General features: G+C 41.4%; 1 protein-coding gene across 1 annotated transcript in view; it reads right to left on the bottom strand.

Moving 5' to 3' along the window:
* Window positions 1–15,958, bottom strand: part of LOC306965531 (uncharacterized protein) — a gene marked incomplete at both ends in the record, with an annotated part of 279,183 nt that extends 263,225 nt beyond the window's left edge. The window contains 2 exons of the mRNA XM_079560005.1: window positions 15,391–15,684; window positions 15,931–15,958. Coding sequence (XP_079416131.1) covers window positions 15,391–15,684; window positions 15,931–15,958 — 322 coding nt within the window. The remainder of the gene's footprint in view (window positions 1–15,390; window positions 15,685–15,930) is intronic.
* Between the last annotated feature and the right edge of the window lie 954 nt (window positions 15,959–16,912).

Below are 16,912 nucleotides of genomic sequence, written 5' to 3' on the forward strand. Positions count from 1 at the left end.
TGTGCTTTGGCGACTCATGACATTCACAGAACCTGGAAACAACAAAAAGGCTGTGAATGTTGTATTTGTACATTTTGCATAATTGTACTGAAGGTGCAGAATGAAGACATCACTTTACAGTTAGCAGTAGCGCTGGTACAAAATATGTTTTTGCAATGTGTCGCAGTACGTCTGTTGTGATACACGTATCTTATTGGACCCCAGTCCAAAAGCTTATGAAAAAGTGGAAAAAATGTCACAAGAAATTGACAAAAAATTTATGAAAAATGACAAAATGTGACAAAAAAATTATTACAAACATTTGATAAAAATTTGATGAAAAAAATTACAAAAAAATTACAAAAAAATTACAAAAATGTGACAAAAATGAGTTGAATACCCAACAAAAACATGATGGAAAAACAATCTGATGACGTGAGGAAAAAGATCCTCTCGGTTCAGGCGGGAGTTAAGAGGTCAAAGCAGTACTAAGTGACTCTTGCCCCTAGAGGCCGTGTCGTAGCAAGTTGCGATTTTTTAACGTACTAATTGTCTTACGCTGACAGGAAAGACAAAGGGACAGAGGGATATTGTACATCAATTACACAATGGAAATATTTTTTTTCACTCAAACTTGGCTGTAAATACTGTTTAAAGTGATGCTAACCCGCAGTTGGCTTTGCCCGTTAGCATGTTAGCTTCTTCTTCATGATTCTATTAGTGTGTATTGGTGGCTCCGGTCCGGTGGCAGTTAAGTTGCAAACATGGTTTTCTGGCCAGAGACACCAGGGGGAGATGAAAGACCCTCCAATCATCCCATAAACACTTGTATCACCCCCACAGAGACTACAGGAAGGATTTATTAAGGTAAACAAGTTGCTTAGTACTGCTTTAATATCTGTTCTGGTGCTGCTTGGCTTAAACAAAAGAGGATATAAGATGTTTCTGCTGTTTGTTTTTCAGTTCGTTATAATGACATGTATTGGGCCCTCTGTAAGGGGATATGTGAAAGTCAAGGAGGCGAAAGTGGTTGAAAATATAGTGGAATCAAAACATCGCCCAGTCAGTAAAGATCACCTTTGGAGCAGTCGGCTGTGGGCACTGAGGTGATCAGGGTGTAGGTGTTATCATCGCCTTCGATCGGCTTCATGAGAGAGAAAATAAATAAAGTTAAAAAATCTAAACCAACAAACAGATGTAACATTAGTGCAACTATCACCTTGTGAACAACCGGTTTCATGCGGTGGTTCTCTGTGTTTTCATACACTGAAACAGGTCAGGAAATAGATGACGTTACATGTGAAGACAGATATAGAAGACAGACAAAGGCGGAGTCTGAGAGAGTTGAAATAATAAGTGTGAACATACCAACAGCTGTGTCTTGTGAGCTTTACAAACGAGGCAAAAATAGAACCGTAACATTAAAAAATGACTATAATCAATATCATTTTTTGGTTGAAAAAGTCAATATTTACCTGTTTTTTCTGTGGTTTGCTAAAAGAGACGTAACAATATCACATTACTCACTGTGTATAACCCGTACGAAGCAATACAAGGAGTAGATTTTTTTACCGTTTCTTTTTTTTGTGCAACAAAAGGCTAAAACTAAAATTATACAGCCCAGGAGAGCTCCACAAACTGTCACTGATATTACCCACTTCCATGTGGGGTTAGGCCTATCTGTAACACACAGCATCAAGTCAGTCAGTTAATACAATACAAGTTTGACTGTATTATTTGCACCTTCATAAACAAGGACAACTCAGACCCAGTTCCGGAGTTTCATCATTTGGATGAGCAAAAGCATACATAGTACCTAGGATATTGATGTCACATTTAGGCACTGATGTTCTTCCAAAATATATATATTTAGGTTTAAAACACAGATTTTCAACCAAATCAATAAAGCCCAGGCACTCCAAACAAGTACATGCAAACAGACTACTGCTATAGACGATTAAAACTGCTCAAAAACATTGCTTACTCTGAACAGTGACAGAGACGATCTCACTGTGTAGAGATGTAAAAACGGTTCGTTCCTGCTGTACAACATAGTAACACTGGACCTGAACTTCCACAGGAGGATTCTGGTTCACCATTTATTATTTATTGCTACAAACGTTTATTTTATGAAACAGAACAATTGTTTTGGCACTTTTACAGGCGTTTCATTTGACATCCATCCATCCATCCATTTTCTTCCGCTTTATCCGGGGCCGGGTCGCGGGGGCAGCAGTCTCAGCAGAGATGTCCAAACTTCCCGATCCACACACACCTCCTCCAGCTGTTCTGACCCCGAGGCGACACCAGGCCAGCTCGGAGACATAGTCCCACCAGTGTATCCTGGGCCTTCCACGAGGCCTTGTCCCACTAGGACATGCCTGGAACACCTCCCGCGGGAGGCGACCAGGAGGCATCCGGAACAGATGCTGCTCCTTTCGACGTAAAGGAGCAGCGACTCTACTCCGAGCTCCTCCCGGGTAACTGAGCTCCTCACCCGATCTCGAAGGATGCGCTCAGCCACTCATTACAGCCGCTTGCATCCGCGATCTTGTCCTTTCGGTCATGACCCAAATCTCATGACCATAGGTGAGGGCGGGAACGTAGATCGATCGGTAAATCGAGAGCTTTGCCCCGACTCAGCTCCCTCTTCACCACGACAGACCGTTACAGCGACCGCATCACTGCTGACGCCGCACCGATCCGTCTATCGATCTCACGCTCCATCCGTCCCTCACTCGTGAACAAGACCCCGAGATACTTGAACTCCTCCACTTGAGGTAAGGACTCCCCACCGACCTGAAGAGGGGAAGCCACCTTTTTCCGGTGGAGAACCATGGCCTCGGATTTGGAGGTGCTGATCCTCATCCCGGCCGCTACACACTCGGCTGCAAACCGCCCCAGAGCAGCTGAAGGTCCTGGTTCGTTGAAGCCATCAGAACAACATCATCTGCAAACAGCAGAGATGAGACTCTGAGGCTCCCAAACCGGACACCCTCCGGCCCCTGGCTGCGCCTAGAAATTCTGTCCATAAAAGTGATGAACAGAACCGGTGACAAAGGGCAGCCCTGGCGGAGACCAACACGCACCGGGAACAGGTCTGACTTACTGCCGGCAATGCGAACCAAACTCCTGCTGCTCATACAGGGAACGGACAGCCCTTAGCAGAGGGCCCCGGACCCCATACTCCCGGAGCACCCCCCACAGGGCACCACGAGGGCCCCGGACCCCATACTCCCGGAGCACCCCCCACAGGGCACCACGAGGGACACGGACCCCATACTCCCGGAGCACCCCCCACAGGGCACCACGAGGGACACGGTCGAACGCTTTCTCCAGATCCACAAAACACATGTGGACTGGTTGGGCGAACTCCCACGAACCCTCGAGCACCGATGAAGGGTATAGAGCTGGTCCAGTGTGCCACGACCAGGACGAAAACCGCATTGTTCCTCCTGGATCCGAGGTTCGACTATCGGCCGGATCCTCCTCTCCAGCACCCTGGAGTAGACCTTACCGGGGAGGCTAAGGAGGGTGATCCCGCTGTAATTGGAACACACCCTCCGGTCCCCCTTCTTAAAACAAACTTCATCAGTTGTGACTTACCGATGGTGATGATTCTCTCAGCGCTGAATGCAGATATATAGTATTCGTCATCGGGTCTGTAATAGTAAAAACATGTGACAGTTATTTTAACTGGTTTCTTCACCATCGACAGCAGATCAGCTGCGCTCAGTTCAGTCTGACATGGGAGCGGTTGGTACGGTTTTTGATCAAATGCAAAGTAGCAGTCTGGCCCTTGGACATGATAAGTTTGACAGTTCAATGTGACGTTGTTGGTCTCAGAGACGACTTCTGGATCCACTGTCAGTGTAGGAGCAGGATAATCTGTTTAAAAGAAATATAATTAATATGAAAATATATACATCAGAAATGAACTATTGAAAATACATTATAGGGTTACTTTGAGCTTTAGCTTGAGATGTTAAATCTGTTGAAACAAACAAAACAAAACAAACACGATCTGCATTAAAGCTTATATTATAAAACAATAAAGACAGAATATATCTATCTTTCTTTAGGGTCATATTTATTGTCGGGGAAAGAAATTCAGTCTCATGGTGGTTAACAGGAGAAAACCTTTGCCTCACAGAACGATCCCGGGTTTTTATATTCTCGCCTTTCTGTGAAGTTTACATGTTCTCTGTGTCTGAGTGCATTATAGGCTAATCCACAACTTTAATACATCTGATAAAACACTGGCTGAGGATGGATCCCTGTGGAAGCTGGACTTGGACAAAGCATATTAATGAACATCTGCAAAGTTTGCGGTGTAAGTATGACAGATTATAGCAAAGATCGTTTCCATCCATCGTCCCTTAGGTGATAGAGATAAAACAGAACAACACAAAAATGTTGCAGATACTGGTCAGAACTTAAAGTGTTCACAGGCCTGGTGTTCCTTCAGCCATTACTTTAGGAGGGATGTAAAAGTGGCAAGTGTTGGAGTCTCTCTTATTGATAATGAGACACTGTTCCAGTACTTTGTGCCTCTGACTAAGAACACAGTTTGTGGTTTTCCTGTTTGGAACCTCACTCTCCCCCAGAGCTGTGGCCCTGGTGCCCTTCCCACTCACAGTCTCAGGTCTGATAAAATCCTGCAATGGAGGGACTTTAACAAATCATCCATATTTTAAATTGAGTAAGTTATACAGTACTGATCTACAACAGTACAGTGGTGAAATAAAATGGTCAAAACACAATTTCCAGTAATGCAACTAACAACCAGTTTCATGGGGTGGCTCTCTGCTTTTTCACACTCTGAAACAGGTCAGGAAATAGATGACATTACGCATAGAGAGAGATATTAACCTCTTAACTCCCACCTGAACGGATCCCATTTTCTCCAGTTTGGCTTTACCCTAATCAAAAAGATTCTTGGGAAAAAAGCACAAAAGCAGCTACAAAAAATGAGAAAACAAAGATGTAAACGCAACAAAAATGTGACATAAATATGACAAAAACTCAAGCCAAGAGTGACAAAAATTCAACCAAAAAGTGACAAAAATTCAACCAAAAAGTGACAAAAAATCAACAAAAATGTGCCAAAAATTCAACCAAAATTCAACAAAAACTCAACAATTCAACAAAAATTCAACAAAAATTTAACAAAAACGCAACAAAAACGCAACAAAAAAATGACAAAAACTCAACAAAAATGTGAGAAAAATTCAGGCAAAAGGTGACAAGAAATCAACAAAAATGTGACAAAAATTCAACCAAAAGGTGACAAGAAATCAACAAAAATGTGCCAATAATTCAACCAACTCAACCAAAATTCAACCAAAATTCAACAAAAATTCAACAAAAATTCAACCAAAATTCAACAAAAACTCAACAATTAAACAAAAATTCAACAAAAACGCAACAAAAAAATGACAAAAACTCAACAAAAATGTAACAAAAATTCAACAAAAATGTGACAAAAATTCAACAAAAATGTGACAAAAATTCAACAAAAGTTTATGGATAAAAGGTTAGGTCGACTGAGGAGCGGTTTTATCCACCAGGCTATCAAGAGGCTGAACTCCCTCCCGTCCCTTGTCCCACATCCTACAAATACCCCAAAAAGTTCCCGCTATCTACATCTCACATCAGAAATAAATGATCATGTTTTTTGTTTTGTTTTTTGTTTTAGGTTGTGCTAAATCCTTCACAGCCCCATGCTGCTCCCGTACCACAGTTTGGGAACCACATTTTTATGACTTTATCCATTCACTTGTACATGTAACAAACATGACATTAGGGCTGTTTCACTTTTCCTTTTCCTGAAAGACACACGGACACACTATTGCTTTTAAATGTTTCAGTTTCACTCTGTCATCGCACAATATGTTACAGTGCCTCTCGTAAGTATTCATACACCTTGAGCTTTTGCGCACTTTGTCATGTTTACAACCCTAAATATAAAGATTTTATTTTGATTTTTTTTACTGAACGTTCACACACAAGTAACAGACAACTGTGAAGTGAAAGCAAAATGATACATGATTCCGTTATTTTATAAAAAATAGAAAAGTGAAAAGTGGTGCTTGCATAAGTATCATACAGCATTTTCTGAGTGCATTAAATTGCCTTTATAACATTCCTAATGACTCCAGAATGTTCACACCTTGGCCTAACGGTTAAATAGAGGCACCTGTGTGTAATCTACTCTCAGTATAATTTCAGATGTTTTTTAGGCCCTCAGAGCTGTGGTCGGAGTGTATCGGTCACTAAACAGCATCATGAAGGCCAAGGAGCATCAGAGAGGTCAGGGATAAAGCTGTGGAGAAGTTTAAAGCAGCGTTAAGTTATACAAAGATTTCCCAAGATTTAAACATCTCCTGGAGCAACTGTTCAATCCATCATTTGGAAATGGAAAGAGTAAAGCACCACTGCAGACTTACCAAGACACGGCTGTTCACGTAAACTAACAAACCGAACAAAGAGAACACTGGTAAGAAATACAACCAAGTGCCCCAAGATAACTCTGGAGGAGCTGTGAAGTCCTGCCGCTGAGCTGGGGGAATCTGTACATGGGACAACTATAAGTCGTATCTACACAAATCTGGCCTTCATGGACGAGTGGAAGAAGAAAGTCATTATTGAAAGGAGGCCATAAGAAATCCTGTTTGAAGTTTGCTAGAAGTCATATGGAGGACACAGCTCCATGTGGAAGAAGGAGCTTTGGTCAGATGAGACAAAAATTGAACTTTTTGGCCCAAATGCAAAACGTTGTGTATGGAGCAAACCTAACACTGCTCATCGTCCTGAGTGCACCATCCCCAATGTCAAATATACGGGGGGAGCATCATGCTGTGGGGCTGCTTTTCCTCAGCGGGGACTGGGGAGATTGTAAGAATAGTTGTGAAGATGGATGGAGCCAAATACAGGGACATTTTGGAGGAAAACCTGCTGGAGTCACAAGAGAACTGAGGCTGGGGCGGAGATTCACCTTCCAGCAGGACAATGACCCTAAACACAAAGATAAATCTACAATGGAATGGTTCAATACAAACATATTAATGTGTTAGAATGGCCCAGTCAAAGTCCTGACCTAAATCCTATTGAAAATCTGTGGAATAATCTGAAAACTGCTGTTCACAAACGCTCTCCTTCTAATGTGACAGAGCTGGAGTTGTTTTTTTTAAAGATGAATGGGCTAAAATGTCAGTCTCTACATGTGCTAATCTTGTAGAGCCAAACCCAAAAGACTTGCTGCTGTTATTGCAGCAAAAGGGGGTTCCACAAAGTATTCATGCATGCTGTATGAATACTTATGCACGCCCCACTTCACTTCACTTTTCTATTTTTTGAAAAATAACAGAATCATGTATCATTTCGCTTTCACTTCACAGTTGTCGGTTACTTGTGTGTGAACGTTCAGTAAAAAAATCAAAATAAAATCTTTATGTTCAGGGTTGTAAACATGACAAAATGTGCAAAAGTTCAAGGTGTATGAATACTTTCGAGAGGCACTGTAAACCATTACAAAAAAAAAAGTTTCACAGCAATTGATTAATAAAAGCCACCACGATGGCTTTGTTTATCTGTTCTTAGCGAGTCGAGTCTGCGTTTTCATGACAGCAAATGATTTATCAGATAAGACAGGATCAGGCTACGAGCTAAAATACGATGTTTGAAATAAAAGTTTACTTCCCAGTTGACAAAGACCTTGCTTTAGTTTTAGTGGCGACTGATAAAACTCAATTCATCTCAATTCTCACTCAATTCTCAGTCAACCAGCGCTTTTAGTTTTGTGAGGTTAAAACAAAGACAACTGGACAAAGGAGCATCCTCATGGCACATGTTGGCAAAACATGTAAGTCCTGTGTCTAGTTTTAGCCTCACTTTGGGGACAGAATAAGGACAAATCGGTTTCACTCACGGATGAAGCAGAGGAGCAGCAGAGGAGCCATGACGGACAGCAGACAGTGCAGTGTGAGAAATGAAACATTTACAGAAGTGCAGATAAAGAAACCACATGAGTCAGGTCTGCAACACTTCTACAGAGCTGTGGGCAAAAAGAAAAAAAAAACCTGTGTGAAACTGACGCAAACAAGCACAGATGCACAGATTGAAACAGAACCCAGTGTCTTTATCGCACTTGTCATAAACTCTCATTTCATTTTGTTCTGAATTTGGGAACTTTGCATTATTAAGCAGTCATGATTCAAGAAACATTTGCACATCTTTACGACCGTTGTTTGCCATTTGCATTAAGTTTCCTCAGCTGCCGCAGGAAGAACATCCTCTGCTGGGCTTTCATGATGAGGGAGCTGATGGTTGGCTCCCAGCAGAGGTCCTGGCTGATGGGGAAGGAGGGGTGGGAGAGTCTGTCTGGGGCTGTGTCTTTCCTGAAGTCCACGATCATCTCCACTGTCTTCTGGGCGTTCAGCTCCAGGTTGTTGTGGCTCCACCAGCTTGTCCACCTCTCTCCTGTAGACGGACTCATCACCGTCCGAGATGAGCCCGATGAGGGCGGTGTCGTCCACAAACGTGATCAGTTTGGTGGTGACTGGAGGTGCAGCAGTTTGTGTACAGGGAGAAGAGCCTGGGGGAAAGTCCGAGTGCAGGGGCGGACTGGCCATATTTCCATTCTGGAAGAGCACAGAAGAGCCATTGGTTCTAGGGCCACCGGTCTGGCCTCTCACTTTACCTTACCCTTACCCCCGGGCGTAACCGAGCTTTACCCAAATCTAAAAGCTTAACCTCTTTTTCCATATTTTTTTTGTTGGGTGTTCAACTCATTTTTGTAACTCATTTTTTTGTCATTTTTTGTCACATTTTTGTCATTTTTTGGTCATTTTTTGGTCAAATTTTTATCAAATTTTTGTCCGTTTTTTGTCATTTTTTTGTCATTTCTTTTGTTATATTTGTGACATTTTTGCCACTTTTTCATCAATTTTCCGTCACTTTTTTGTCAAACTTTTCTCACTTTTTTGTCACATTTTCATCATTGTTTTCGTCTCAGTTTTGTTGCTATTTTCACACCTTTTTTCCAGAAGCTTTTGGACTGGGGTAAAGCCAAACTGGAGAAAATGTGCTCGGTTCAGGTGGGAGTTAAGGGGTTAAAAGAAAAGCCTCCAAAAACAAAAATGTGCTGGAAAAGCAACAAAAAAGTGACGAAAACACGGCAAAAACGCGGGTCCAGGAGGGGGGCGGTGATGTCCTTGAGGTGTGGCAGGACCAAGCGCTCAAAAGACTTCATGACCACAGACGTCAGCGCCATCGGCCTGTGGTCATTAAGTCCTGCGATCCGTGGTTTCTTGGGAACAGGGATGATGGTGGATGATGGTGGACGGCACATGAGCTGACTCCAGGGAGGGGTCTGTGAAGACGGGAGCCAGCTGATCCCTGCAGTGTCTCAGGGTGGACAGGGAGACACCATCCGGCCGGCGGTCGAGATGGTGGGGGTGATGATTGACAAATAAGTCGACCTAATCAAAAGGAATAATAAAGCACACAGGGAGAAAGGGACGACTCTGCAATTTCATTTTGAATGCAGCTAAAATGAAAGAAATAAATGTGAACAGGCCTGTGATTATTCTTTCCCACTGATTAGGAGTAATTTAACATTTTCAGCAAAATATTCTGTAAAAAGCTTAAAAATGCAGGAAATCATCCAACTCAGTAAATTATTTGTCCAAACAAAGCAAATGATTAAATTAAATTGATATGATCATAAAAACAAAGAGACAAAAACATTTTCCCAACATTTAGATTCCCTGTGACAATCACTGTGCTGTGAGCCTGTGGTTGATGTAGACGTTCTCCATTGGGATTGCAGTTGGTGGATTGTGGACAGTGGCATCACTTCTTTTGTTCTAGAAGAGAGACAAATATAAATAATTTCAGGATGTGAGGAATCAGCCGGACCAAAATTAAAACTAAACTACAAATTAAAGTTGTTTAGTTTATCTTGGTTTGAAAATGACTTTGATTAGAAGTATGAATCTCTTACCAAAGGCATGTACATCCCTGCAGACGGGTTTTCCGAATGGGCCGTAACCTCAGAACCTACAGGACACAAGATGAAGTTTTCATGTCCATAAAGTGAAATGAAAGAGTAAAAACGTTCAGCTCTGACCAGCAGAGCAGAAGCTGGAGGCTGAGGCTGCAGAGGCGGCAGAACCATTGACTTCATCAGGAAATGACTCGTTTATGATCGTGCAAATGATAAAGAAGGTGAAAGAAATGCAAAACATTTAGAAAGAATTTTCTCGGTCCTTTGATGCGTTCATAAAACCACTTATTTTATCGTTTATGATCGTACAAAAAAAGAGTTATTGGTTGTGATCCAAACTGATTTTCATCCAGATTTTTCACATGGTCGAGTTTTGATGTTTGCAACATGAGGCTACACAGTCCAGATCTTAACAAGGTTCTGACCAGAACTTTAATATGGAACAAGAGGAAATGGAACACAGTAAAATGTCTGAAATATCCTGAGCCGGAGGATCTGATTGGCTGTTCGACGAGACACTGTACGATCCTCGACCCGTCAACCGTTTGTTTGCCTTTGCATCAGGACGACAGTGTGAAAATCTGACAGAAATGACACGGATGACCCATGATGGATAAATATTAGGGTTTTGGTTTCTTTTACTCTATTGTAACATTGCTCTACGTGTTTGTCAAGAATAAAGTGAACTTGTGAAACTGAAACTGAGTGTAAAAGCTGTCAGTGACATTTCCTCTGTGGCAGAAGTCACTGAGTCACACGTCGACCACGGCTTCACCAAACTGTCTAATCTGAGGCAACACTTTGTGCTTTTTTACTTCAGTTTATTCATTTGCAACCTTGTCCTTGGTATTTCATGTTGTATATATATATATTTTTTCGTTATGTACAAACAGGTTCCAGCAAACATACATATTACAAGACATGATTTTTGCTCAAGGCAAATACAGTTAATACATGACCCAATAAGGACACAATGTTTTTCTTCATCACAGATTCTTAAATACAGTATTATAATGAATAAATCTTATTTACAAAAGTCTTGCTTGCTGTTACAGTTACACTGGTGTGTTGTGAACCCTCTTAGTGCAGCCCTATGTACATATACATACAAATACATACATACATATATACATATATACATATATACTTTCCCTGAATACAAACTAATACAGTAAATAGTACATGAAGTTCAGCTGAAGTCCAGTGGGGAGCTGTACAGAACGTTGTCCACAGATCCAGAGGTGTTTGGTTCAGGGTCAGGGATAGTGCAGTACAGGTGATATGGGCTGATCTGAAAACCATAAAGAACGAGAAGTTCATATCTGAGACCTTCGATCATTTAACCTCTTAAGCCCGAGCGCACCCCAACGGGGTGCCGCGGCCCCTTGCTCCAGCTTCTCCGTACCGTAGCAGACCGACACAGCTACTGACAACCACATGTTTCACATCCTCGCGTTCGGACAAGTCTTGGCTACAACATTATCCACTTCAATTTCAGTTCAACAGACCCAGGTTAAAACAACAAGCCACAATCTGACAAATCGTCATAAAGTACATGTCGAATCAAATTTTTGCTTTGGCGTTACAAGCGCCCTCAAAACAAACACTAGCCCTGCAGTCTGCACACCATTAGAAAGCCAGGACCGAGCTGAACAGAACGCTATAAGTCTGATATCTCTAGCTCTAAAACTCGCGGAACAAGCTCCTGACGAATGCAACAAAAAACAGCAGCAAAACACCAGCATGGTAGTAAAATTTGACTTACTTTTGCTGTTTTCTCATCACAAATCATTTTCGTAGGAAAAAAAGTCCACTTTTTCTTGTATTCCACCTCATAGCGAGACTTCACAACAAATCCAGCGGCAACCTGTTACTTCCTCCTTCTGTAAGAGGCTCGTTTTCATAGGCTGCACCCGTGCGTAATCTCACATACCTCTGTGTATCTTCTCCTGTGATTGGCCAGAGGTGCTGTCCGTCAAAATAGCTCCACGTGCATCTGATGGTGCCGGATCCGTATTTTCTAAAATGGTATGGCATGCCCTGATTGGCCAAAGTATCGCGGAGGCGTGGACGTGCGTACATGCGGAGCAAAGAGGCCCACAGAGGTGCGTAAAGGCATTACGCACGGCAGGGAGAGCAGTACTCGCCATTTCGTGACTTTTTTCTATTGTTTGACGACAGAAAAAGATGGCAAAACAGCGATATACACGCGAGGAGGTTGTAGAGCTTCTTGCTAGGGAACCAGGTGCCAGGGTTTATCTCGATGACTCTACAGACAGCGAGTTTGAATCAACCTTTTTTGTAAATGGTACTGTAAAAATGTGAGGGGAAAAAAAAACACATTTTGGTTGGATATTTATTATATTTATATTGGATATTTGCCATATTTTATATTGTTTTATAATAAATTGTGTGATATAATGAAGGGAAATTAGTGTTTATTTTCAGACAGATAATTCAGTTTTATGACCCAATATGTCCATACAACTCAAATTTTTTATTAGCAGTCCAATATTCCACATTTACAATATTGTGCCAAATTGTGCCAAATGGCACAATTTGGCACAATATTGGATTCCGCCTGGACTTTTTTTCATATAGCATTGACTATACTGCAGTGGTTTGTTTGTTTGGCACAATTTTTGCTGGACTGAGCCACAGTATGTAGAAGTTTCATTTTTTGTTCTTATTTGCTCCACCACAGAAAGGGAAAAAGCTTTTTTGGGGGAAAATATGTGTTTTTTTTTAGGCGGAAGCTAGAATTATCTGTTTCAACCTCATGTTATAGTCAACCAATACAATTTATTATCTTTATTTCACTTCCACAGCAATCCCCAAGGTCCACTAGATAATTTGGTACCAAGATTTTCCATATATCTTGCTAAATGCTCTATAAAACCTTAGTAAATGTAGATTATAGCTTTTTGGGCAAAAAAGGCCCTGGGCTTAAGAGGTTAAGTTTAAGATCAGCATAGAGACGTTTGTCATTTGCAGGTGACATTCCATGTACTAAGGCTGTCAGGAGCAGTAAGGGAAGGGAAATCTTATTTGTAAAGCACATTTCACATGACACAAGTGCAAGTCACTCCACACTCAGTGGCTACAAGCATAGTAGACTGACAAAAACGTATATGCATGGCCTTTTTAGTAAATTATTCTCAAAAGAAAATTTAAAATGAAATAAACATGAAACATTTTCTTCAATTTATGACAGTTGTTCCGCAAAAAGTTTCAAAGTCACATCTCAAAATGTTTTTTAATGCAGTGAATTGCCTTAACATAGATAACTGAGCATTTGTGACTTCAGCTTCTCACCTCACTGCCGTCTGTGCTTTGGCGGCTCATGACATTCACAGAACCTGGAAACAACAAAAAGGCTGTAAATGTTGTATTTGTACATTTTGCATAATTGTACTGAAGGTGCAGAATGAAGACATCACTTTACAGTTAGCAGGAGGCCTGGTACAAAATATGTTTTTGCAATGTGTCGCAAATATCGCACGTATCTTATTGGAAAACATGTATCTCATTATATATAGTTAACCCCTTAACTCCCACCTGAACCGAGCACATTTTCTCCAGTTTGGCTTTACCCCAGTCCAAAAGCTTCTGGAAAAAAGCTGTGAAAATAGCAACAAAACTGAGACGAAAACAATGATGGAAATGTGACAAAAAAGTGACGAAAAATTGATGAAAAAGTGGAAAAAATTTGACCAAAAATTACAAAAATGACAAAAATGTGAAAAAAAATTACTAAAAAGTTACAAAAAAATGACAAAAATGTTATAAAAATGTGATTAAAAAATGTGACAAAAAATGTGACAAAAAATGTGACAAAAAAATGTGACAAAAAAATTACAAAAAAGTTACAAAAATGAGTTGAATACCCAACAAAAAACATGATGGAAAAACAATCTGATGACGTGAGGAAAAAGATCCTCTCGGTTCAGGCGGGAGTTAAGAGGTTAAAGCAGTACTAAGTAACTCTTGCCCCTAGAGGCCACAAGCGCAACTGCAGGTGTCGTAGCAAGTTGCGACTTTTTAACGTACTAAATGTCTCAGAGAGTAAATACTACACCGACAGGAAAGACCAAAGGGACAGAGGGATATTGTACATCCAATTACACAATGGAAATATTTTTTCACTCAAACTTGGCTGTAAATACTGTTTAAAGTGACGCTAGCCCACAGTTAGCTTTGCCTGTTAGCCTGTTAGTTTCTTCTTCGTGATTCTATTAGTGTGTATTGGTGGCTCCGGTCCGGTGGCAGTTAAGTTGCAAACATGGTTTTCTGGCCAGAGACACCAGGGGGAGATGAAAGACCCTCCAATCATCCCATAAACACTTGCATTACCCCCACAGGGACGACGGAAAGGATTTATTAAGGTAAACAAGTTACTTAGTGCTGCTTTAATACCCTTTTTTGGTGCTGGATATAAGATGTTTCTGCTGTTTGTTTTACTCAATCTCTCACTGATGTGGAATACAACCTGTGTGTATCGTATCGGGCCCTCTGTGAGGGGATATGTGAAAGTCAAGGAGGCGAAAGTGGTTGAAAATATAGTGGAATTAAAACATCGCCCAGTCAGTAAAGATCACCTTTGGAGCAGTCGGCTGTGGGCACTGAGGTGATCAGGGTGTAGGTGTTATCATCGCCTTCGATCGGCTTCATGAGAGAGAAAATAAATAAAGTTAAAAAATCTAAACCAACAAACAGATGTAACATTAGTGCAACTATCACCTTGTGAACAACCGGTTTCATGCGGTGGTTCTCTGTGTTTTCATACACTGAAACAGGTCAGGAAATAGATGACGTTACATGTGAAGACAGATATAGAAGACAGACAAAGGCGGAGTCTGAGAGTGTTGAAATAATAAGTGTGAACATACCCACAGCTGTGTCTTGTGAGCTTTACAAACGAGGCAAAAATAGAATCGTAACATTACAAAATGAATATAATCAATATCATTTTTTGGTTGAAAAAGTCAATATTTACCTGTTTTTTCTGTGATTTGCTAAAAGAGAAGTAACAATATCACATTACTCACTGTGTATAAGCCGTACGAAGCAATACAAGGAGTAGATTTTCTTACCTTTTCTTTTTTTTGTGCAACAAAAGGCTAAAACTAAAATTATACAGCCCAGGAGAGCTCCACAAACTGTCACTGATATTACCCACTTCCATGTGGGGTTAGGCCTATCTGTAACACACAGCATCAAGTCAGTCAGTTACAATACAATACAAGTTTGACTGTACTGCACTGATGTACTTCCAAAATATATATATTTAGGTGTAAAACACAGATTTGCAACCAAATCAATAAAGCCCAGGCACTCCAAACAAGTACATGCAAACAGACTACTGCAATAGACGATTAAAACTACTTAAAAACATTGCTTACTCTGAACGGTGACAGTGACGATCTCACTGTGTGGAGATGTAATAACGGTTTGTTCCTGCTGTACAACATAGTAACACTTGACCTGAACTTCCACAGGAGGATTCTGGTTCCCCGTCAGCAGATCAGAGCCTCTCACAGTCTGCTCACATCCAGAATTGCTCAAACTGTGTCCATCTGTTGTGTAGAAATAGCACTGACTTGAAGAAACAGAAGGTGGACGTCGACAGGTGAGTTTAACTTCATCCTTCTCTGTGATCACTGATGAGGTCACGGTCAAAGAGGGAGGAGCCAAACCTGAGGAGAAACAATATCATGTTCTTTTAGGTTTGTGCACAAAAACACTTTCTAACACCAGGTTGCACTTTGCAAATCGCAGACATATATTTTCAGGGACTGCAAATATCGGCCGGGCCTCAGCTCGTCTCCACATGTGATATTCTGAGATTATGAGTTATTACAAAGACATGTCCACTGTCGTCCCTATAACCCGTCACTCAGTATAGCTGTCGACCCGCAGTAAGTAGACCTCTGGTTCCCAACCGTTTGACTGGAAGCCCCCCCTGCACATTCCAGTCCAAAAACTATGGCCACTAAAAATGTATAAAAGAATGAATGCTAAAAATAATTTCAAACAAACTGCAATTGGAGTGTTTTATGCACCCGTTCTCCCTGACCCTGTGACCAGACCAAACTCGGAGCCTCTTATCAGACAGTATTTATAATGTTAGAATCAAATTGGCAATGCTTTCAAAGCTGCTTTATAAAAACAAATGGTACTGTCCACATCTGTCACGGTCCACCATGACCCACCACGACTCAGAGGAACTGGGACACACATGACCTACAGCAGATCATAGATTTGGATATTTCTTCAACCTTTATAAGCATCAATCACGTGTTTGTTTTTTGTAGTAATTTCTACTATATTTGTTGCTTTTACCATATTTTAGTTTCAGAATATGATATGACTCTTACATCCAGCAGAAGTCTGAAGTTCTGTCTAAAGCAGAAGCTCCATGACTTCCTTCTTCACTTCTCAGTCTGTGACTGAAGAGCAATGAGGCCTCAGCCTTTTTACTGGAAACAAAGAGCTCACTGTATTTAGCCTCATGTTACTGTCACTCATGGTGTCTGACCTAAAGTCTCACGCCGGATTCAGACCTAGAGCGGCGAGCTTCCATTCATTCCCTATGCTGCCTGGCGACCGGAAAGAAGCCTCCGGAAATCCACAGGAGAGCGGCGAGATACGGGCGGCCGGAGCGGAGACTAGCGTTAAAAAAATTTCAACGCTATGCAAATACAGAGCCATTTCCGGCGGCGGCGACCAACCACAGAGCTGGATCTGACAGACACCTGTGCGTAATTGGCTCATGCGCAAAAGCTGCGTCTCAAACCCACCTCCACGCGCTGCTGCACAAGGAAGGCTGGCGAAGGAAGTAGAGCAAGCTGAGCGACGTAAAGCGTTTTTTTGCCGCTTGGTGTGAGGCCGGCGTCACTCTGAAGAAAGTCGACTCACATTTAC

Source organism: Gobius niger, assembly GCF_951799975.1.
Source record: "Gobius niger genome assembly, chromosome: 7".
Lineage (NCBI taxonomy): Eukaryota > Metazoa > Chordata > Actinopteri > Gobiiformes > Gobiidae > Gobius > Gobius niger.